Here is a 22,771-nt window from a genome sequence, read left to right on the forward strand (position 1 = left end):
CTACTCCCACCTCCGCACCACGAGCGTGCGAAGCGCTTCGTGCACCGCACCGCAGCATCTTCAGGGCCAGCACCCCCTTCCCGTGCCCGGGCTGGGGCTGGGGGTGCAGGGTGGGCAGCCCCCGGTGTGTGTGTCCCCCCCTCCGTGGGACACGCCGGGGGTGCCGGGGTGCTGTAATGCTTTCGCCCAGCCGGGTTAATGGCATTAGAGCCAAATCCTGCTTTGCCGGGGGCTGGAGAGGGGCCCCCCCCGGAATCCCCTGGCCTCGCCTGGCCCCGGCACGGAGCTTCCCGATGGCGGGGGGGGTGGATGGTGCGGGGATGGGGATGGAGCCGAGCCGGTGCCGGGGGAGGCGGGGAGGGAGGGCGGGGGCGAGGCGGGCCCGGGGCCGGCGGGGGATGGCGCTCGCCGCTTTCCCCACCATAAAACGGCAGGGCCAGGGCCGGCCGGGCAGAACGGAGCGGAGCGGCGGCACCGACGGACACGGACACGGACACGGACACGGACACGGACACGGACACGGACACGGACACGGACACGGACACGGACACGGACACGGACCGACCGACACGGACCCGGACCGACCGACCGACCGGCACGGAACGGAGCGGAGCGGCCGGGCCGCCCTGCGGAGGTAACGGGGCCGGGGGGGGTCCCAGCCCCGCTGGATGGAGCGGGCTGAGGGAGCGGAGGGTCCGTCCCCGGCCGGTACAACGCGGGGAGAGCTTGGGGACGGCTCCGGCTCCTGGAACCGGTGTCCCCGTCGGTGTCCTGCTGGGTTTTTTGGGGGTTTGGGGTTTTTTTTTTCCGGGTGCGGGGAGGGGTTGCAGCCTCCTAGCAGAGGTGCTCCGGGCATGAGGGAGGCAGGGGGTGGCTTTTCTTGTGTGTGACCCCCACACACACACCCCCGGTCCTGCCAACTCCTAGCCCTGCTGTGGGCAGCCCTCAGCCTCCGCCACCCGTGACAAAGGGATCTGGCTCTTGCCAGATGAGCTCCAGGCACAGGCGGGCTCCCGCCGGGTTTTCTGTAGCAGGGGAGCAGCGGGGTGGGCATATCGTCAGGGAAAGGGACTAAAAGCCACTGCGGGAGAGGATTTGGGAAGCTGGAAGCCAGGTGGACCGCGCCAACCCTCTGTCCGGTCTTTGCAGCCTCTTCCTTGGCAGAGGTTCGCCCAAGTCACTCCTTGTTCAAAACCGATTCTCCCTGAACATCCCTACGAGCTGGGAGGAGGCGTGTGGCCATGAAATGCAGGCTCGGCTCTTCCCACCACCCAAAAGTGCCCACAGAGTTTTATTTTTGCCTTTAGTTTCTCTGAAATTTGTGTTAGGATCCTTCTGTGCTGCTCCTGTGAAGCTGTACGGCAGGACACAAGGACGGGGCGAGACTTTGTGTTGTTTCTTGGCTGTGGGACCAGTCCCGGGGGGGTGCAGGCAGCTACTGCCAACTTCAAAGCAGTCCCAGGGATGCACCAACATCGCACAGGGGAGTGGGCAGAGCTTGAGGCCAACCCTGCCAGGCAGTTTGGAGCAGTGCAGGAAAACCCCTTCTCTCCCTGGTCTCCCAAATCCCTGCACAGAGCATGGCTCGGCCAGGCTGGATCCAGAGTCCATCCGCTGAACCAGGTTTATGTAAGCACTGATTTGCAGCGTCAAGAGACACCTATGAATCCGCTTGCCTTTGGAAAATGTATAAAAACATGGCATCTGGCCCGAGGCTGTACCAGTGTTTGTCTTGGTCCCAGCCCCTTGGAGAGACCCTGCCATCTCTCACCTGCTCTCAGCTTGGCCTCGAGTCTCTGTCGAGTACTTTCCAGGAGCAAGGACAGAGCAGGAGTGCCAAAAGGCACTGTCACTCCATCCTTTATAGTGTATCTAGCGTTGCTTTTCTGGCAGACCTGTGGGTGCTCCTTGCGTGGGACCATAAACTCCCCTCCAGCTCACTGGCTCGGCAGGAGACACTGCGCCGTAATGCGGTCCTCCCTTGGCACGCTCAGCACCTCCTCCTGACCGGCAGGATGCTGGGCCAGGCGGGTCGCCGGTCAGACGCAGGGTGTGACGGTTCTGGCTTTCCTGTTATTAACATCAGTACGGCGTCGCTGAGCCTTCCTCAGCAAAGGTGCTGAGCCCCAGCCCCGGGAGCTGACCGTCGGGAGGGCTGCAGGTGGAGATGGCGTGTTCAGACCACGGGCAATGCTATTCCCTTCTTGCACCACAGAAGGGAAGGCGGCAATAGATAATGCTGCTTATTCCCAGAGCCAGGGATTGGGGAGGAGAGCTGACCTCCAGATGCCTGGAGAGACAGGGGCCTGATCCTGCACTGCTTGCTGACCCAAAGCAAGTGCGATGCAGCTTGGGATCAATGGGACAATGGGCTGCGTTTGCTGGCAGGCTTAACATTGGCGCGTTGCTGCTTTTTGTTGCAGGTGGGAAGGCAGCAGTAGCTCACTATGGCCCTGGCAGACAACACGGGCTGTGCCAAACCCAGCGAGGAATTCCCCTTCCCTGAAATCATTGAACTCAATGTGGGTGGACAAGTCTACATCACCCGCCACCCCACCCTGGTCAGCGTGCCTGGCTCGCTCCTCTGGGAGATGTTCACCCAGAAGAACATCCGCTCCCTGGCCCGCGACAGCAAGGGACGGTTCTTCGTGGATCGGGACGGCTTCCTCTTCCGCTACATCTTGGATTACATGAGGGACCAGCAGCTGGTGTTGCCCGACCACTTCCCAGAGAGGAGCCGCCTGCAGCGAGAGGCTGAGTACTTCATGCTGCCGGAGCTTGTGAAGATGCTGGCCCCCAAGCTCAGCAAGCAGAACTCGCTGGGAGACGACCCATGCCAAAGCGACCCAGAGGAGCTCTCCCCCAACGCGGATGCCACCCGCAACCTGACCTCTGCCAGTGCCACGCTCCCCAGCGCCGTGGCCGGTGGCCCCGGGGGGACCGGCACCACCGGCACCAGTGCTGCCAGCACTGAAGTCCGCAGGGCAGGTTTCATCACCATCGGCTACCGGGGCTCCTACACCCTGGGCAGGGACAGCCAGACGGATGCCAAGTTCCGCAGGGTGGCTCGGATCATGGTCTGCGGCAAGACGTCGCTGGCCAAGGAGGTCTTTGGGGATACCTTGAACGAGAGCAGGGACCCAGACAGACCCCCGGAGAGGTACACCTCCAGGTACTACCTCAAATTCACCTTCTTGGAGCAAGCCTTTGATAAACTGGCCGATGCTGGCTTCCACATGGTGGCTTGCAACTCCACAGGCACCTGTGCCTTCGCCCATGACCAGACAGATGACAGGATCTGGACCTCTTACACCGAATATGTTTTCTATCGTGAGTGACACCAAAAAACCCCACCCCACAAACCGAACACCAACTCTCCCTTTCTTCTCCTGTGCTGGCTGTTGCCTAGAAGGTAGACATCCAACCCTCGAATCCCAGTGTCCCCCCTCTGCCTCCTTTTGAGTTTGTTCTTGGGTTTTTTTTCCTCCTCCTTCCTCCGTGTTGAACCTGTTCAGCTCTTCCTCGTAGCAGCTGCTGACCACCAACCTTCTTCCCTCTCTCCGATTTCTGCAGTAGCCACCTGTAGCTCCCAACCCTCCCTGGATGTGTGGACTTGGACACTGTCGTGTACGTGTTTTGGGTGGGAGGGGGGGAAACACTGGACCATGTTCTGGGCTGGGATTCCTACAGCTGGATGAGCTCGTCCGTGTTGGACGCTGAACTCCGCTCTCATGCCCTGTACGCCGTGCAGCTCCCTGGGAACATGCTGCCTACACTGTATTTGATCTGCCAAGGGGTTTGAGTGAGAAAGTGTTGGTTTAAGGACATGGAGAAAGGTGGGAAGCGGAGAGGAGGGGGGGTGGGGGAGTGGAAAGATGAAGCCTCACAGCACGGATATATTGCCATTAGCCCATGTAAGCAGCTTAGCGTTTAGACTGTCAGTGCTTGGGAAGGTTAAAGATGCACCCTGTGTTTGCAGTTCTGATTCAAAGCATCACTGCTGCTCTGGGATGCCTTGGGGTTTTTTTTGGGGGGGTGGGGGGCAGATAGACAGATGCTCTGTTCATGCATATGTGGAGGGAGGTGGGGGGGGCGGGGAAGGCTTTACACGCTGTAGGGTGTAAAATGCTTACACATCTCTCAAACTAGTTGGAGGTCTGTCAGAAAAAAGTATCTTCATCTTTCCTTTGGAGTACAATAGCGACGTGGGCTTCAGGGGGATGGGCTTGGGTCGCTCCGGTGAGCAGCAGTCAGGCTCAGCTGCAGCCCCGACTTCACAGACTAAAAGGAATCTTTGCCCAACACGAAAATCTTTGCCATTTTGGCAATCTTTTGCAAAGGTCTCTCCAATCACAGCTCTCCACAGCCTGCTTTTGGGCCTGGGGCTGGCTGCTGCAGCTTTACCATGCCTGGGCAATGTGTAATAAAGGAACAAAACTGACTCGCCTCTGTCTTCGTGTGCCAGGGTGCAAAGGCGGTAGTGCTGGGTGTGCGCTGCCTGCACCCAGAGGTGTTGCTCGGGCAGGACAGCAGCGCTGGCACATGGGCAGGGAGCAATGCGCTTTAGTATATCGATTCAAATACGGAGGAGAAGGAAGGAAGACAGACTTACTGGAGCCCTCTTGCCCTGCTCTGACACCCTCCTCCTCTTTGAACCCTCGCTCCCATCCCAGCTGGGTTGGCTTGCAATGCAGTGCATCCCTGCAGGGATGCTGATGCAGGCGCTCAGGTCCAGAATTACCCACCCGTCTGCAGACCAGCCCTGGATGATGCGTTCATCCCCATCGCTCAAGCGGGGCCTCACAAGCTCTGGCACAAGGGGTCAGCCTGCAGATCCGGGTGACCCCGCTCCCCTGATGTCCCCAACCGCTGTCCGCGCCTGCCTGCTCCTCCTCTGTCACTCTGCCAGGTCACGGCTCCCTCACACCCACCATCCATCCCTGGTCCTCCACCTCTGGCTGCTTTTCGAGCAGCCCCTGTGAAGCTCTTGGTGCGGGGAGCTAAAGGATCAGCTCGCCGGCTGGATGCTGGCCAAAGGGGCATTTCTCTTCGGGGTTCATTTGGGAGGAAGGTTTGCAGCCAGTTTCTGAAGAGGTGGGAAGGCTGCAGTCTTCTGGCACGCAGGGCGAGCAAAAACTTTACGGCGAGGCAGTCCCTCTCTCCTGAAGAAGGGGAAGGCTAAAATGGTATTTTTATAAGGGCTTGTTCCTCATTGCAACAGCATTTTGAAGAGGAAATGACAACCAGCTTTAAAAAAAGAAAAGAAAAAGGAACTTGAGCTCTGTGTGGAGAGAAAGGCCAAAGGACAGAATTAAAAGCTTTTAAATAAAGGGGGAGGGGACACACACTCCATGTTTGCTTGTGGGTTTTTTTTAACTAAAGATTTTCTGATCATCATTAATTAGGACTGATTAGAAAAAGAACTTGCTGCCTTGTGAGAAATGCTGGTGGTTTGATGTTTGCTTTCCCCCTCTGGAACTGGACTGAAAAATTGATCTCGCAGGAGGAAGCATTTTTCCTGAGGGAGAAACCATAATGGCAAAGTCAACATTTAGGTGGTTTTGATCTGCCAGGTTATGTGATCTGGACTGTTAAACCTAATACCCTGAGTGAAATACGATCAGAGCGGAAGAGTTTACTTTTGAATCATCTGAGTCTGACAGTTTTCATGAAAACCAATACTTTGTGAAAAAATACTTTTGTTGAGATATATCTCAACAAAAATACAACAGATCTGGGTTTGTTTCTTTTCTTTGCCTGTATCTAGTAATGGAAAGAGTGTCCATTTGCTGCTGCCTATGGCTGGGAGGGGAACCTGGTTAATTTGATCCTTAGGAGAGATCATTTGCAGATAAATGGTGGCATGGAAAAACATCTCTTTGAAGTCCTCACCCTCTGAACAATCATGGCAAGTCACTCGAGCTGGGCAAAAAAAAGCAGGGGATGGCTGAAGTTAATTGGGAAGCTCTCTCAGTCTCCAGGGCTACAAGGACACAGTGCAGAAGGCACTTTCCTGATGTTGCCTGTTTTGCTGGCTTTTCCTGGGAACGTGCCTGCATTTCTGTGTTTCCAGATCTCGAGCTGCCTGCTGGACCATGGTGGTCTGTCTCTGGGTTGGGCTTGTTCAAAGTACCTAGAGCTACTTAGCTGTCCTTGAGCTTGTGATCTGTCCTCAGCATCTCCCACCATCCAGGACGTCCATAGGGACTCAAGGGAAAAATCAGGTTTTGTTCAGTTTCCTTCCCTCCAGCCAGCCCTGGCTGTTGGACCTGGAGGTGCTTTTCTCTTCCCAGGAAAGTGGCACAACCCTGCCCTTCAAGCCCTGATTTCTGCCAGTGCACAACTGGATTAAGGCAGTGCTCCCCAGCTAGCACTGAAGCATTGCACCAGGTCCTGCTAGAGGCACTGGCAGCAGAAGCCTGCTCCTATCTAGGAGCTGTAAGTGAAGCTCCTCCATGTGCACGACAGGTCCAGGGCTTTGGAGAGGAGCCGGCTGCCCCCAGCTCAGTCGTAGGTGGCTTTGCTCCAGCGTCGGAGGGCTGGCACCTCCGAGGAAGGGCGCGTGGGCTGTGCGTGGGCAGTGCACACCTCTAGTAAGAATGGGTTGCAGGTGCATTGGGGGATTAGTCACGTTGTCTGCAAAAGCCCTGGGCTAGGAGGGATCCCTGTGATTATTTTAATCTGACCTGCACTGAGCAGTCATCAGCTTTTCTGAAAGGAGCCCTGCTGTGAATGAGAAGTGGGGACTGTGTCTAAGCTAGAGCTAGTCCGTTCCCAGAAGCCAGACCACCTACCACCTTGGCCTTGAGGATAGTTTTTAGGATAGCATAAAAAGCCCAAAACCTCCCAAGGGGGGGGTCTCTGTGCGGCAGCAGGTCTGCTGTGGAGGACTGTGGACCACGGTGGGGGAGGGTGTCCTTTGGGAAGGCGTCTGGTCTCACTGCAAAGCTCAGCAGCTGCTGAGCTCACCAGAAACCAAGGAATGTTTTCATAAAGGACTTTAAGATTTCAAAGCTTGTTTTCCTTCCGAGGGTTAATGTAACTCACCCCTTCATTTGGAGATCCCCAGAAAATCATCCATCCCAAAATAATATCCCTCTTTCAAATGAGGCAGAACATGAACTTGGGCCGGGTCTGTGTTCCCAGGCGAGCACCCTGCCCACAAATTGCTGGTTACTTGCTCAGCGTCTCATTCAGCACAAAAACCTGCAGGAACTGAGCTTTCCCCATAAGGAAAAGCCAAATCCCATCTGTCTCCATCAGATGCTTCTGCCACCCAGACAGAACATCTGAAAACATTTTATCTCCTAGGTCTGTCTTCAGCCCCTCTCTAAAGGGACGCCCTTTGGTGGTAGAAAAGCCCTGCCCTGCCCCAAAGCTGAGCTCTCCCCATCCTACCAGCGGCCAGGAGGCAATAAGTATGGAGCAGGTCAGTACTGGGGGACTGGGAAGAGGACAAGCAGGGTCCTGTGGGACCCAGAGGATGAGAGAGGCTAGAGGGGAGACACAGAAACCCCTGTCCCCAGCCTAGAAATCCCATCCTGCCGTGGCAGACCTGAGAAGCCCAGGCTGAGTGCACCACAAAGATCGAGACTTGATTGCAGTGTTGAAATAGCAAAGGACTTGCTGATCAAGAAGCACAGGAAGGGTAGAAGCAGCAGTAGCTGGAAGCTGGGACCAACCTCTTCTAATTTGAAAAATAAAACCCAAAAAAACTACCTTTACCAGCATAGGTATTCACCATTGAGAAAAACTATCAGAGAGACGGGGGGTTCTCCAGTTCTTGGTACAGAAATTGCAGCCTGGATGCTTTTCTGTAGGAAGGGGTTTAACAAAACAAGCTTTTAGGCTCAGTTTACCAGCTGACAGCAGTTGGCTGCAATGTGCAGGAGGTGAGACAATACGCAGAGCGTTGCTCTGCCCCGGCCAGCCGCGGAGAGACCTCTGGGCCTCCTTCCTGGGGCCGCGGGAGAAGCAAGAGAGGAAACGCAGCTGAGCAGTCGATGTTTGCATTTGCTGGAAGTTGTGAGAGCCAGAAGATGCTTTGGGTTGGGTAAGCTGTTCCGGCAGCTGGCGGAGAGCTGCAGGAGCACTTTGCAAATGAAGCTTGTTCAACCTGTGCTGACAGCTTGTTCTGGGCTAAAGCAGGTTAGGCTTTGTGACTTCATGACACGCAGATGGTTTTCCTAAAACGCTCTTGCAGTTAAAAAAGTTTTGCTTACTTCTAGGTAGTGGAGGGCTGGGAATTATCACCCCCTGTCCTCTGGGAGAGCTGTACAGTATCTGACTGAAATATGTTCTTGCAAATAGATTAAACCAGATTACATCTAAATCATATTTGAGTCCACAGCACAACCCCTGCCTCCCAGATGTCTGTTCCCTCTACCTTCTTATCCTTCTCCAGGCTAGATACACTGTGATGCAGAGTCCACTTTGCCAACAGCATCCTTAAAGTGACCCTAAAGGGCACATTAGCCCCCAACACCTCGGGGCAGCAGGGCAAATCTGCCATCAGAAATAATTTTTCCTCCTGTTTGTGGACTACTCTAGAGCATAGAAAACTTAACTCAGCCCCACGGTTTCCTAGACTCAGCCCAAAATTGGTGATGTGGTTCAGCAGGAGGCAGAGGAGCATGCAGCAATTATAGAGGATAAACACAGCTCTTTACTGCATACTGCCAAGTGCTATCCTCTCTTGCAATTCTAATCAGAGACACAAAAAGCCTCTCCTGCCAGCAGCGTGAAGAAAAGCATTTGTATGGGAAGCACAAATCACCTGGCTGGTGTTACTGGAGGAGCTGCACAAGCCCAGCCTTCCTGGATTAATTTAGGAGCTCTAGCAAAGGCTGATCGGGGCTAGCAGGCAGGGATGATCTGATGTTCCTGATCATTGGAGCAAGTGAGATGGAGCCTGGCCTTGTGGTCCTCGCCCATCATCATTTAGAGGACCTCTTTGGGAAGGCAAGGAAGAGGAGCACCTTGCATCCTCTTTCTCTAGACCCGAGATCCTTGGCATGTTCTCCCCAGTTGATGCCACAGCTGAGTCCAGGCCACCCATGCCTGATGGGAGAAACCATATCAAAGCCACCACAAGAGAGGACAGAGACTGGCGCAGCCTGCCCAGGCCACAGCAGCTCAGCTCAATCCCCTGCCCAGGGCCTTTTGGAAAGCTTAATGGTGCCCACCCCAGGGACCATGGCTGGGAAGAACCAAAAGCATGCAGAAGGGTGCTGTAGATTTTGGGGCCATTTCACAAGTGGAGGCGAAGGTTCAGATGCAACTTGGGATGCACAGCCTCCATTTCCCAGCCGTCAGTCAACCCAGTTTGCAGGCTGCTCAGCCCCTTCTAAAAGTGCAGGTCCCTCCAACATTGAGGAAGCTGCCCCCAGTGCCTAGATGGTTTCAGCTCAATTTCTTAAGGAGAAAGATTTGTGTAACTTCACACACCGTGTTCCTTCCCTTTTCTTAAAGAACCTGAATCTGCAGGCCAGTTTCACTCCAACCTGGCAGTGTTTCAACTATTAGGAGCCTGCCAATCGCATGAAAACGGGTTTTAGGATATAGCAGACCTCCACAAATCCCCTTTCCCTGCCCAGAGCATGAGCTCAGCCCTTAGACAGCAAAACCACACAAGAAAACAGACTTTGTGGACTCTCTGCCCTCTGCAAGCTCAACAGGCAAGCAGCCTGCTGAGCCTGTGTAGGAGCTGGTGAGCCCTGGAATGCACCAGAGTCAGGTTCATGTTTAATTTACAGGTCCCCTGTGAAGGCAGATCGAGGTACTGAGCAGAGCTGGAAGATCATGGATGCTCAGATGCTTAAGGCTTATGCTTTGAGCCTGTAGAGCATTCATTGCACCTCTGCCTTGGGTGGCAGCTTGCCTGTACCAGCTCTTCCTTCATCCCAGCGTGGTTTGACCAAGACGTGTGGTCAAACAGCCCCCGAGATTAGAGAGGTTAAGGGCAATCCCTAGAGCTTGGCAAGGCATCAGAGCTAGAGATGCAGCTTGAGACAGGCAGCGGTCTTGGCAGACGTGAGCACACTGAGCTGTTAACGGAGGATAACCAGCCAGAGACCTGCAAAAGAGCTGCTTCATCCACAAAATTCTGCAGCAAGTCTCTGCCTTTCACTTGGATCTGGAGGGAGGCAGCAGTACCATTGACAGAAGGAAAAGTCCCTAACAGAGAGACAGCAGGAGAATTACTGGGACAAATGAGTGGGTTTCTAAAAACAAGAACTTATTCTTTATTTAAGGAAAGGGAACATAAAATCCAGAGTAAAGCTCAATGGGAGGGCATGGGAGTCTTGCAAGCAACCTTGGGGATTTCTGCATGTCCCATTGCTGCAGAGCCATCCCAAAGAGTCAGCTCCAGGGCACGCAGCCACAAAGCCACCATGCAGCCCGGCCACGAGGGCCACCAGAGCCTGGGAGCGGGGATTGCCCTCCAGCCGGGGATTTTGGAGGGGCCCTTGCGCTCCATGCTCCGCAGAGGAGGCTGTAAAACCTCGGTGCTCCTAGCAGAGCAGGACACAAAGGAGGGATGGGCAGGAACAGCCCTGGGAGCTCCCAGCGGAGGACAAGGGAACATTGCCATATAAAGAAGCAATAAGAACAACCGGCTTGAGGCTTTGCTATTCCCCCTCCACACTCGCCAGCCTCAGCTCCTGCCCCAGAGCAGGACCGTGGGGGGCTCAGCACGGCTGGGGTACGGCTGGTGCCCTTCCTCAGGAGGGGCTGGGAGGGACATCTCCACCACACCACTCTTTCATCCCCAGCATCTTAAACTTTCTCCATCCCCACTCAAAACAAGGGCTGGGCACGTGGCAAGGAGCAGTTTTGGGTGCTGCAGGGCTGCTTATACCCTTTAGGGGCAAGAGGAACACCCTTGTCCCCAGGGAGGGATGCCTGCAGGCACTAGCAGGGGCTACCACCGCCCTCCCCTAACTGCATCCCATGAATGAACACTGAGGGCAGAGAACCACCCCTTCTCCCAGAAGTCCCTCGCAGCTAGCTATTCCCCCCACCCGCACAGCCTGCACCCTCATTTTCTCCTGCTCCCAGGGCCCCTGGAGAGGGGTGGCTGCCCCTCCAAAGCTCTCCCTGAGGGGCAGGGACAAGATAGAGGTGGCATAGCCAGGATGCTCATTCCCTCCCAGTGTCCCAAAGGACAGAGACTCCCTAAACAGGGGACAGTGCCCAGGACTGCAGCTCAGCCTCCTGGATGGAGGAAGGCTGCTATCTAGGACCTGCAAAGATCACGCTGCTGCTGTGCCCTGGCTCAGGACTCCTCTGTGCTGGTACAAGCACTTGCTTCTGTCCCACCGACTCCAAAATGCATGCACTTATGTGCTGGTCTGCTAGAGCTGGAGCGCTGCCCACCCTCGAGGCGATGCTTGCGGACCTCTGCTAGCTATTGCGTGGCTGCCTCGGCCCTCCTGGCTTTGCTGGAAGCCGCGATTTCACTAGAGGTTCAGCTTTCAAGTTTGTTTGGTTTTTAGTTCGGCGCCCTTTTCCATGAAAAGGGAGGGCTCAGAACCAAAAACCAAACAAAGGCATAAATGTTTAAGGCTCAAAGACAAAAAAAAGTAAATAAAGGAAACTAAAAAAAAAAAATATCTCAAGTTTTCCTTAACCCAGTCTTGTGCTTCTGGGTTGGCCAGACAGACAGTGTTATCAGTACCACATTAGCAGATACTTGTAGCCAGGGAAGCTGATGGCTTTCATGGCCCCAAGAGACAAAGTCTAGCAAACCCAAAGCAGGGCTTCTGCCAGCTCTTCACTGGTCCACGGGGCATGTTGCGCTTCCCTCACCTCTGAGCTGTCACGAAACGCCTGGTCCAGCCCAACGCAGGGCACAGGCTGTCCACGTCTGCTCTCCACTTAGAAAGCCGAAGCTAGCAAGCACAGAGAGGGCACTTCGCCCTTGTAAGCCAACCTGTTTTAAAATAGCCTCCAGTCCCCACAGTATAAACAAGAAACCCACCGAGTTACACTGGTTTGCCCCAGCTGGGGATCGCTTCCTCAGAGCTGAGGCTTTCAACAACAACAAAAAAAAGAACAGTGCTCTAATCCTTCCCCTCTACAGCAGAACAACGGATTACAGCTCATTTAGTGAAGTCCCACTCTCCATGCAATTACGCCCTGCGTATATCTATTATTCCCATTATGCCCCAGTCTTCTGGTTAATATACTATTTTAATCAACTCAAAGGATTAAATGTCATTAAGGACCCAGGAGGACGGTCTTTTCCAGCTGCAAGCGGATGGTGCTGTGGGCTGGTTGAGGGAGGAGGAATGGGGGTAATGGGGCAGCAGGGGACAGGGCTTTCCACTGCGTTGCTGGTAAAAGCAACAGTTTAGTAGGTAGAGTCCGTAGTTAACCAAGGAAAAAAGTAAGAGACAAGTAAACAGGAAACTGTTTTGCAAGCCTCCCATCACCAAAGCTTCCCCCTGCTCCGCTCGGCTCTGCAGCCCTCTGCCACGGACCCTGCCTGTCCCAAAATCTCCCCAGGGATGGGGTGTCTCCACTGGCTCCCAGGCTGCCTGGCGTCACACAGGATCTGTTTTGCATGTGCTGTTTGTGCGGATGTTGCGGTAGCAAGTCTGGCACCCTAAAAATCAGGGCTGTACCTCAGCTGGCCGCATGCTGCGGAGAGGGAGCCAGCTTGCTCCCTGATACATCACAGCAGGCTTTGCATGGGAAGGGGAACTGCCCAGGGCTTCCCATGGGATCCAAGAGCTCCTGCACTTACCAGTGATTTTGGAGCAGGCAGAGAGACAGAGCCACCCTGACATTTGTAACTTCTTTTTTTTTTTTCTGTAGAACTTGCATTTTTTAAATTCACGTACAATGCAGCTGGGTTTCCAGCTCCTCATCTGTGTAAGTGGAAACGTCTCGTTTGACTTCAGTCACTTTAATGGAGCAACTCCAAACCTGAAGAAACCGAGGGTACAGCCAATGTTTCCCAGTGGGCGTTCCCAAAATATTATTGTTCTTTGCATGCCTGGAGAGGATTTAACACAAAACCCCAGGGGAACAAAAAGATCAACAAGACTCCCCATGCTGCAGCCTTTTAACTATCACTTTGCTCCAGGGGAACTGAAGTCCCCAGGTCCTAGTTTGGAAGGATTCCCAGTCTTCTAGAAGTCACACTAGCAAAACAGGCCAGGAAAGTACTTCTCAGCACACTGGAAAGCTGAACACGTACCAAGCACATCGAGGTTATGATAAGAGCTTGGTGCCTTATGCCAAATATCTCCATGCTTGTGTCCCTCCCTCTCCCCCGCCTCAATTCAGTGTTGTTGCTAACTCCACCTTCCAGCAAACTGTGCTCTTGCAGACTACAGAAAGCAAAGATGTTCCCTTGTGATGGGATATATTTGTATTTGCCAGGAGTGGTGAGGTCTTGGCACCAGGGACCTTCGCTGCAGGAGCTGAGGTCATCCGTCAGTGTCATGTAAATGAAGGACAAACCGCCCTGTCTCCCGTCGAGCAGAGAGTTGGCAGGAGTCAGGAAACCTTCCCTTGTTCTTAGCTTTACTGGCAGACACCCCAGCGGTGCTGGTTCCTCCTGGGGGAGCACCGTTTTCTGGCTGGGCATCCCCTCCTCCCCGCACAGGGGTCTGCCACTGCCCCTTAGGGCTGACCCTCACCTCCCCTCTCTTTCTGGCCACGCTCCCCACAGTCGCTGAATCCTGCAGCAGCATCTTCTTCTCGTTTGAAGCTCCTTCAGAAGTTCCCATAAGGCTCCCGTGGCACATGGGCACACTCAATCTCTAACCAACATCTGCTGTCCTGTTTCACAGGTTAATCAGTCGGTACTGGGGTCCAGGAATCCCAGCCCTGGCCCTCTGTAATGCTGGGTCTTGCTGGAAGCAAGGCTATAAGGAGGCTTCAGGTGCCTTAAGGGAACAGGCAGAGTCTGCAGGAGATGCAGGAACATTGGAAGTCTCCATGAACTAAAATGCTTTGATCTACTTGCCATCAGCTCTCACCAGGATTGCCCCTTCCCTTCCCTTCCCTTCCCTTCCTTTCCCTTCCCTTCCCTTCCCTTCCCTTCCCTTCCCTTCCCTTCCCTTCCCGTCTTCAAACCTACCCACTTTTTTATTCCAGAAACTTTGGGTTTCTTTGTGTAGTTAATCATTAAAAATCCACTAAAAATTCCACCAAAAGCAATTATCCCCCCCCAAAACATCTTTTGATAAAAAAGGCAGGAGGGAGCTTAGCAACATGAAGAAAGGAGGATTTTTTTGTACAAGTCACCAAGAAGGGGCTGCAGGTTTCCTCGAGGAGAGATGCGCACAGCTCCCCAGCTCACCCAGGGCAAAAGAGGCTTCCCCATGTGCTCATGGCCAAAATTACAGACATCCCCCGGCTAGCAGTGGTCACTACGACCTTCCGTGCAGATGTACGTCCCACCAACAATAAGATCAGCAGCTCTGTGTACTCTCAGATAATTAGCAAGATCTTGGATTAAAAACATGGAGGGGGCTAAGAGCAGCTGTAGCGTTAACACGTGTGCTCAGGCTGAGCTCTGGTCCTGCGATGCCAAAGCATGGGGCTCGTCCTTGGAAGTCGGCAGCTGGCCTGGAGGGGTGGGAAAGCAGCAGGAGACAGTGTCCCCCAGGAGCTTGGTCACTCCCTTCTCCAGACATCAACACTCCAGCAGGAAGGGGACTATCGATGCGAGGCCAGTATCAGTAGGGAGGCTGGTTACAGCTGAGGTTGCAGTTTCAAAAGAGACCCGTTGCCAGAAGTGATTATTTACTTGCCTGAAGCTAGGAGTTCATGTAATCAAGTAGATTGGTCTGTTCTAACTTTACCATCTTCAATTTGGATGTCAAAGTCTGGTTGCCCCCAGCACCTTTGATGGTGCAGCAAGAGAAGCGAGCATTGCTATAGGGTCAGATGCCTGTCTGGAAGTGACACCTAGACATCTAACACAGGGGGGATTCGTAGGCATTAGAGGTGCAGATGTCTCTCCACAGACTCCAAAAGGAGCCCCCAGAGACACTGAAGCTCCTTCTTTTCCTAAGGGACCTCTCTTTGTCAGCGTGCATTTCAATATAGACTTGGGGATGTAGATCAGCCACAAGCACATCACTGGCTGCAAAGAGACTGAAGGGATCTCAGGATGGGTGATGGACCTTTGACAAACCTTCCTCTGACCCAGGAGGGACCTGCTAACTCGGGAGGACAGTCCAGCTTGGAACTGGGGTCCCCTTTGAGGTGCCATACCAAGACCCTCTGTGGGGTTGGGGAAGCTCTTTGGGGTCTATTGCAGGTTCCCCACTTGTGCTCAGCAATGACAACACCTCCCCAGTGAGCACCGGGTTACCCAGAAAGGCTGCGGCAATCACATAATGCCGTATGAAGCCGTTATCATTAGTTCTGTGCCAGGGAGGACACAACAGAAGAGTGACCCGGTGTTGAAAGAGGGCCATTAAGCACCAAACCAAGAGAGCAAAGCTCTCTCGTGGGAGGCCTGATTACACACGATAAAATAATGGTGTGCTGGAGCGACCTGTGTGCAAGGTTTCCTGTGTAGTAATAATAATAGATGGTCCTAATTTGAGTTAATGACCCGATGAATGCCTTTGTCAGCCGCTGAACAAGACAAGGCAGCGAGCAGAGCCCTGATGCTTCATGCACACAGTTACTGAATGACTCTGTCAAACAGCGAGGTCTCCTCATCCCGCCTTAGTACCTGGAGCAGGCAGTTATTTACTTTTAAAGCTGTTTCTCACAAGGCTGAGCCATTAGCAATTAATCACTGTACATTTCTAGAGAGACTCCACATTTGACTTTCTTCCCTTTTTGGCAGCCCAGCCTGGCACCCACCAGTTGTACCCTCAGGTCTGTGGCTGATGGGGCAAGTCCAGCCAAAGACACTGAGGACGTCTTTTTCAAGGGGAATTTGTCAAAAATAGGTGAACGCCAGGACCCTGGGGTGCAGCTGAGGCTGGACTGCAGGGGGAAGGGTTGATGCTGACCAAGGCTGAGGCTTGGAGCAAGGGGAGGCTGAGCTGTGCGAAGCCAAGCAAAGGACGAAGCACAGCCTCAGGCAGGCTTGTTGCCCTGAATCAGCTCCTGGGGCTCTGTGGAGCTTCAGAAAACAGCCCAGCTCTATCACAACGAAGGTGCCCACCGGGATGGAGGGCCCACCCTCAGCAGAGCATCCCCTCACCCCAGAGAGTCAAAATCCACAGCCTCCTGCTGTATTGCCCCCCACCAGCAATCCCCAGCCTTAATTACCAGCACAGCCCAGCTTTTGGAGAGGGGAAGAGGGAATTCCATTCATTTGCAATTGTGTTTGCGTTCCATGTCTGGAATAACTCGGCACCACCTGCAAAACAGCCTTTTTTCCACTCCCCCTGTGCATAATTTTTCCAAAGCCCAAAGCCATCCCGGCGGGGGGAGGACGGGGCCTGGAGCCCAGCCCAGCACTGCATCTGCACAAACAGGACTCGGGGACGTATCCATTTGTCGAGAGGTTTGAAGGGGCTCAGCCTTTCACTAAAATAACATCCCTACCCTGTGTTTTAACCTTTTGGAAAACACAGCCCCAGCCCTTTCCAGGCAGCAAGGAAGAAATTGCAGGCTTGGGTCTTTTTCTGTGGCTCGGGGGAGTTTATTTTCTCTCGGGCTGCGTTTTCCAGGACAGCACTTCCTGAGAAAGCTGCTTGTCTGGGAGCTTTCAGCATTAGCTCAGCCCTTGGTAATCTGGAGACCCCGGGGTCAGTGGGTGAGCCACTTGTGAAATGAGTTTGTGGGGCCCGTCCCCGCTGCAGAGGATGCAGGGACCTTGCGTCTAACTGGGTCTGAGCCTTGCTGGTGGGGGAGAAAACCTTGAAAACACAGCGGGGGGATGAAGGAAAAAACAAAAAAGTAATCCAGAATAAATGATTTTAGATTCAAGACTGGACCTACAGCTGTAATCTCTGTATGGCTGGGGCTGGCACTAATACTTTTGAGCTGAGGTCTGGGCGGGCAGGTCTGGGTCCACCTGACGTAGCCCCGTGCAGCATCCAGTGGCTGGATCCTTGGTGGGCTCCGGTCAGCTGTGCTGGATGCCACGAGGATTTGGGTACCGGCGTTCAGATCTGGTCTGTAAACACAAGTGTCTGCGATTTGTGCGTCCTCATGGATTTCTTAAGTTCTTTTTGTCGTGAGGAGAGCAGAAGCACCCTGGGTTTCCTCTGTGCCCATCACCAACCCTGGTACTCATGTGGGAAGGTCAGTCCCCACGGCCCCTTGCAGTCTTGGGGTTGTCAGCACCCTTGGGGGTGAGTCAAGCACCCAGAGTTGGGGGGGAAGCATCTTCCTTACCCATGGCAGCCCAAACCCCTGCACACCTCAAGGTCAGACCTCTCCTGACCTGGGCCCTCTCAGAAGCCCTTTTTCTCTTGGAGAAGATGCTTCTCCCCTGGAGACCCCAGCCCACCCGGAGCAGGGTCTTGCTTCCCCATGTCCCCAGCACATGAGCTTCCTCGCCTGCCCTTCGGGAGCCCACAGCGCTCACCTCACTTAGGAAACAAGCTTGCAGAGCCGTAGTATTGCCAGTTCCTTCCTGCCCATCAACAAGGAGGATGGGATGGGATGGGATGGGATGGGATGGGATGGGATGGGATGGGATGGCTGCTCCAGACCTGTTGTCTGCCCAAGGTGTTTCTCATCGCATGGCGTGCGTGGTTCACTACGCACGGGCAGCCTGCCAGCCTGCTGCCAGCTGAACTGAATTACACAAGAGGCAAAGCAGAGCTAAATTTATACATTAAACACAAAATTGCACAGAAAGGGGGCCGGCTCCCCAGGGCGATCTGGCAGGAGTTGCCGCCACCCCCTCCCCTTCTCTGCCCCTGCAGCCTGGAGCCATCCTGAACCACACATACAAATTAAAAACCATTGGTTTGGAGCTGTGCAGATGCCTGCAAAACTATTTGGCAGAGATATTTTAGAACTTGCGGCCACAAGCTTAAGTGCATGAGATGCTGTCCACTCTGAGCAGTTTGTACTAGTAAAAATAGAGCCAGTGGCTCTTTGTCCAGCCAGCCCAAGCTGCAGTGGGTACAGGAGACTGTTGACATACAGCTCCTGCAAAATAAAGGTATTTTTTAATACCCCCTCACTCCCTGTTCACCAGAGACCTGTTGGACTCAGTTTAACTCGGGAAAGAGCAGCATGCTGCAAGTAAGAGCATCCTCAGCCTCTCCCTGGTGTTGCGTGTGATTTTTAATTCCCAGAAGCCCCATAGCTGTGCCAGGGTGCTACTACAAACCATGTCCAAAGCTGGAGCAGGCTGTGCTCTCTCTGAGTCCAGGGTATGGTATTTGCCTTGTTCCTGTGCTGCTCCATACTCCTCCTCACCATGGTTATCAGCATCCTAAGTGTGCCAGCTGAAAACACATCGTTTTCAGGCCCGCAGCTGGCATTTCAGTCAAGGCATCCCAGCATTGAGCTGAGAACCTACTGAGCTCAGGAGCACATACAGCGAATAGCTGGATAAAACCCCAAATTGACAACCTGAGCCCATGAGCCCAAGAGCGTGACCCCAGCTCTGCAGCCTTATTCACACAAATATTCCCTGATTGCTCACTTTTCACCACTTCTCCCCGGCAGTCTCGCTGCTGTTCTGAGGTTTCCTGCCCAAAGTAGTCCCTGCTGTAGCTGACTGGGGTGGGCAGGCAGCAAGAAGTTCCCGCATCAGGACAGGAACAACACACTGATCTTCTCCTAAGCAAGATTTTGCAGCAGTACTCTGAAAAACATTGCTTAGATGAATTCAGCAGAAAGCAAATGCACAGCCAGCTCTTAAATGGGTCTCAGAGCGGTTATCACCAGTTCACTATTGGAGCAGGAAAACACAGTAAGCGGGCACCGCAGGACGCTCTCTGCAGAGTGGCCATAGTCAATATTTTTCATTAACGACTCTGCTGATGGAGGAGACAGCACCTGTGTAACACTGACGGGTGGCTCTGAGCTGGGAGGGCTTGCCAGAGCTTAAGGGCGTGAGTTCAGAAGGGTGGGGGCCTTTGCAAAAAGATGTGTGTCAGATGGTGATGTGTTTGCAGGAGCCGGAGACGTGGGAGTCGTGGGGTATGTTGTTCTTCTCAGCCTGGCGCTGGGACTGGAACACCCTGCTCGCTTTGGGACAACGGGTTAGGAAAGATGTTGATGAACTGGAGGAAGTCCAGAGGAGAAGCACAAATAATAAGATGAGATTCAGTAACCATAGCTTATTAGGAAATGTTAAAGAAGCGGGGTTTGTTTAGTCTGGAAAGTAGAAGACATGAAAACAGTCCATCATCAGGCAAAGTTTAATTATAAAATGGATGGTAATCAATTGTACTGTAAGGTCACTGGAGAAAGGCTGAGAATGAAAACACTTAATTCACTGTAGCAAAAGTTTGGGTTGGACATTACTAAAAGCTTTCTATCAGCTACAGCAGTAACGTGCAGCACCAGTGAGGCAGGTCTCTGTGGGAAGACTGGTATCTCTTTCCTGGAAGATTTAAGGTTAGACGAACATCCATCAGAGATGATCCCCTAGGATCCTGCGTCTATGAGCTGAGAAAGGGAGGATTAATACATCCACCCCCTCCCTCTGCCTGGGCAGACCCCTGAAATTATTGACTATAAAACTAGGGGCCAGATCTTTGTGTCCCAAGGCAAGAAGCATCACCAATATTTTAACAAGGGATGCCACTGAATCCAGCCGTAGCCTGGAATAAATAGCCTGCCATGCATAAGTCCTGACAGAGGAGAAGCAATAGCTCCAGCAGTTTAAATGCAAATGCTTTCTCACCAGACCCGGCACTGACGCGTGGGTGAACACAGGGATGTTCTTTGCCTGCATCCACCACCCTGCCGGGTTAGACCACCCTGGAGCCCTGCGAGTGTGATCAAGAAGAGGACGCTGCTCTCTCATTTGCATCTCAGCCTTATCTCTGATTCTGCTGTTTTACATTACCTTCTCTTCGTCTTCTCTGCCACTGCCTACCTGCACACCCCTCTGCTGCTGCTGCCTAGGATGTCCTCTCATTAGCCTGCACCTCCACCCACAGCTCTATCTGAACTGGCATCTCTTTTGGCTTCCTGCAGGAAATGAGCTGGGAGGGGGGGCATATGCACAGCACCTAAATTCAAACATCTTGCCATATAATAAACAGAGGGTGGAGGACTCTAGCAGGCAACTGAAAGCACCCAAATGAGGCTCTCGGTGCCTGTTGGTGAACTCATCCAACTCAACAGCTTGTGGAGTTGCCTCTGCTCATGAGCTCTTCAAGGGGTCCCAGACTGTCCTGGCTTTCCAGCCCCCAAGACCCTCAGCCTGGTCTGTGAGCGCTGAACTGCGTGTGACAGTGGTGGTGTCCCCTCCATCTAGCAGCTTCTGCAACCCCACCACCCAGCCTTCCTGCCCACGGGACGCGGTGGGAAAGAGCAGTGCAGGAGGAGTCCCGCTTCTGAGCCAGGTGCCTTCATGTCTTCACAAAATACTGGTGGTTTTCTCCGCCTAGACCCTTATTTCTAAGGAGAAGCTATGGCTCACCATAGGGCCACCAAAACCAGACCACCTGAAGGTACCCCTCTACAGCCAGCAGTATCTTTTTGCCCTTCACCCGCCACAATGAGACTGAAATCAGCCTTGATGAGAGCTTTAACAGGGAAGAGATAGCGACAGGCTTGTCTTCCTCCCTTGTCTTTCCTCCTGGTGATCCTGCATGTGTTTACCAGGCTGGCTTTTCCCTGCAGGCGGGGTAGTGCCTGCCCTCACCTACATGCATAGTTGGCAAGGAGAAGTAATCCAGCAAAGCTGTGTTTTATGTTTCACCATTTTACATCTGATCTGAAACAAAATCCAGGGCTTTTTCTTATTTTTTTTCTTCTGAAGACTAGAATCAAATCAAATAAAAAAAAATCAAGCCATTATTTAAATAATCGGTGGATGGGAGCTCAGTGACACCGATTTAAAGAGATTTAGCTCCAACCTTAAAGCCTGGTGGGCTGCAATTTTCTGATTAATTCTTCCACAAACAACAGGGGTAAAAAACATCCCAGCCTCGACCCTACTCCTGCTAAAGACACGTTGCAGAGGGTCAGCCTCTGAGGATGGGCAGAGGCAGGAGAGGCTGGACCGCAGGGTTTGGCCGCTTGCAGTAATTCTGACACTGGACCCTTTCTACCCATCCCCTGCCCTTTCTCTTCCCCAGGCATCTCCTCCTGCCCATCTCTCTTCAGGCTGCATGACATGCATCTAATTACCACTCCTTTCTCAGAAATATGAACTCAGCACTGGACATATTCTGTAATCAAATCAGACCTGAATGATGTTAAAGGAAAACTGAAAAGCTTTCTAATAATGAATAAACCAACAGAGATTAAGTGCCCTGGCCCATCTAGAAATGATACATGGGCAGAGTGAAAATGCAAACTATTACATTAGAAAACAAGATCCAGAGGAGAGGATTTATCAGGCAGGAGTGGGCAGAGCACGTGTCCAGCTCCATGTCCTGCCTTTGACAGTGCCTGGCACAGAGATTTCAGACCAAGGTGGAAGAAACCCCTGCTTTGGTTTGCATTAGCCCCGCTCTGGGGGAATTTCTCCTTATCTTCAGCTTGTGGGCGATGCCCAATACCCTGCAGCATCATGGTTTCTGTCTCTTATCATGTTTGGTCTTATCTAAACTGATTTTGGAAGGCAGACTTCCTTAAAGGGAGCTTTCCATAAAAAGCATGTGTTTTTATGACAACGGCAATGCTCCCATCAGCTTTTTCCTTATTTCTTTCCTCTTTAGCCTTGACTATCCTGATCTCACCTTCTTCGTCATAAAACTCCCTTTATGCTTTTCACAGTTTTACTGAAAATCTTTGGGCAGACTTTAATCTTGTCTGTCTGTCCTGAGGAGAAGTGGCCAGGAATAAACTTAGAGCACTACTCTATTCCCTAAAGGTATTTTTTATATTTTCTGTGGTTTATTATCCCCTTGCCTGATGCAGTCAACTGTCTGTGCTGCCTCTGACTGCTGAGCCAGCATTTCTTCATCTGCTCATCATTACACCAGGGTCTTATCTTTTTTTCTCTCTCTCCTGAGTCACTAAGGCTGATTTAAAACCCACCAAGGTGTATGAAAAGTTCAAGTGACGTTTTCGAATGTGCATTTCTTTTCACTGCTTGCTGTTTCATTTAACCCACTGGCAGGCTCTTCGTTAGCGCACCTTCACGAGGTCCCCTTGCAGCTTATACTAGCCTCAGCCAGCTGATATTATTTTCTATTCCCTGCAAAATTTTTCCACTTGACTGTTCGCCCTTTTCCCCTTGCATTGTTAATAAAAGACTTTCATCCTAAGATGGACTCTCGGGGACGTCCTATTATTATATTATTTATACGTTGAGAATGAACTCTCAATTCCATTTCTTCTTTTCTCTGCCTTAATAAGCTTTTAATATACTGTGGAAGTTAGACAACCCCCCTTTGGCTATTGAGTTTCCTTAAAAGCCTCTTTGATGGCCTTTATCAAAAAGCCCTCAGGAAAATGTATTAACTGTTCTCCATTATCTACTAGTTTGTTGACTTAACATAAGACGAACGGATTTTTTTTCCCTGTGTATTAGAAGCACACAGGCGGTTTTTAATTCTGCCTTTAATTATTATTTCAATTTGCTTGCTACGTACAGAAGCAGTTACAATTCCTAAATGGATCCTTGCAAACATGCTCAGGTGAACCATTTATTTGCTGAAAAATACAGGTTTGGGGTTAATTAAGACTAGTT

At 52.5% G+C, this 22,771-nt stretch overlaps 1 protein-coding gene across 4 annotated transcripts in view; it reads left to right on the forward strand.

The window, feature by feature from the left end:
• Positions 1-543: 543 nt before the first annotated feature.
• Positions 544-22,771, forward strand: part of LOC138690681 (BTB/POZ domain-containing protein KCTD12-like) — a 44,146-nt gene continuing 21,918 nt past the window's right edge. For 2 of the 4 annotated variants that reach the window (XM_069810845.1, XM_069810848.1), the window contains exons 1-2: positions 544-634; positions 2,424-3,330. In XM_069810845.1, coding sequence (XP_069666946.1) covers positions 2,448-3,330 — 883 coding nt within the window. In that variant the 5' untranslated portion in view covers positions 544-634; positions 2,424-2,447. Of the gene's footprint in view, positions 635-906; positions 1,380-2,423; positions 4,442-22,771 lie in introns of those variants that run through there. The other 2 variants (XM_069810849.1, XM_069810846.1) reach the window with 2 other exon arrangements.

This window comes from Haliaeetus albicilla, chromosome 23, assembly GCF_947461875.1.
Source record: "Haliaeetus albicilla chromosome 23, bHalAlb1.1, whole genome shotgun sequence".
In the NCBI taxonomy this organism is placed as follows: domain Eukaryota; kingdom Metazoa; phylum Chordata; class Aves; order Accipitriformes; family Accipitridae; genus Haliaeetus; species Haliaeetus albicilla.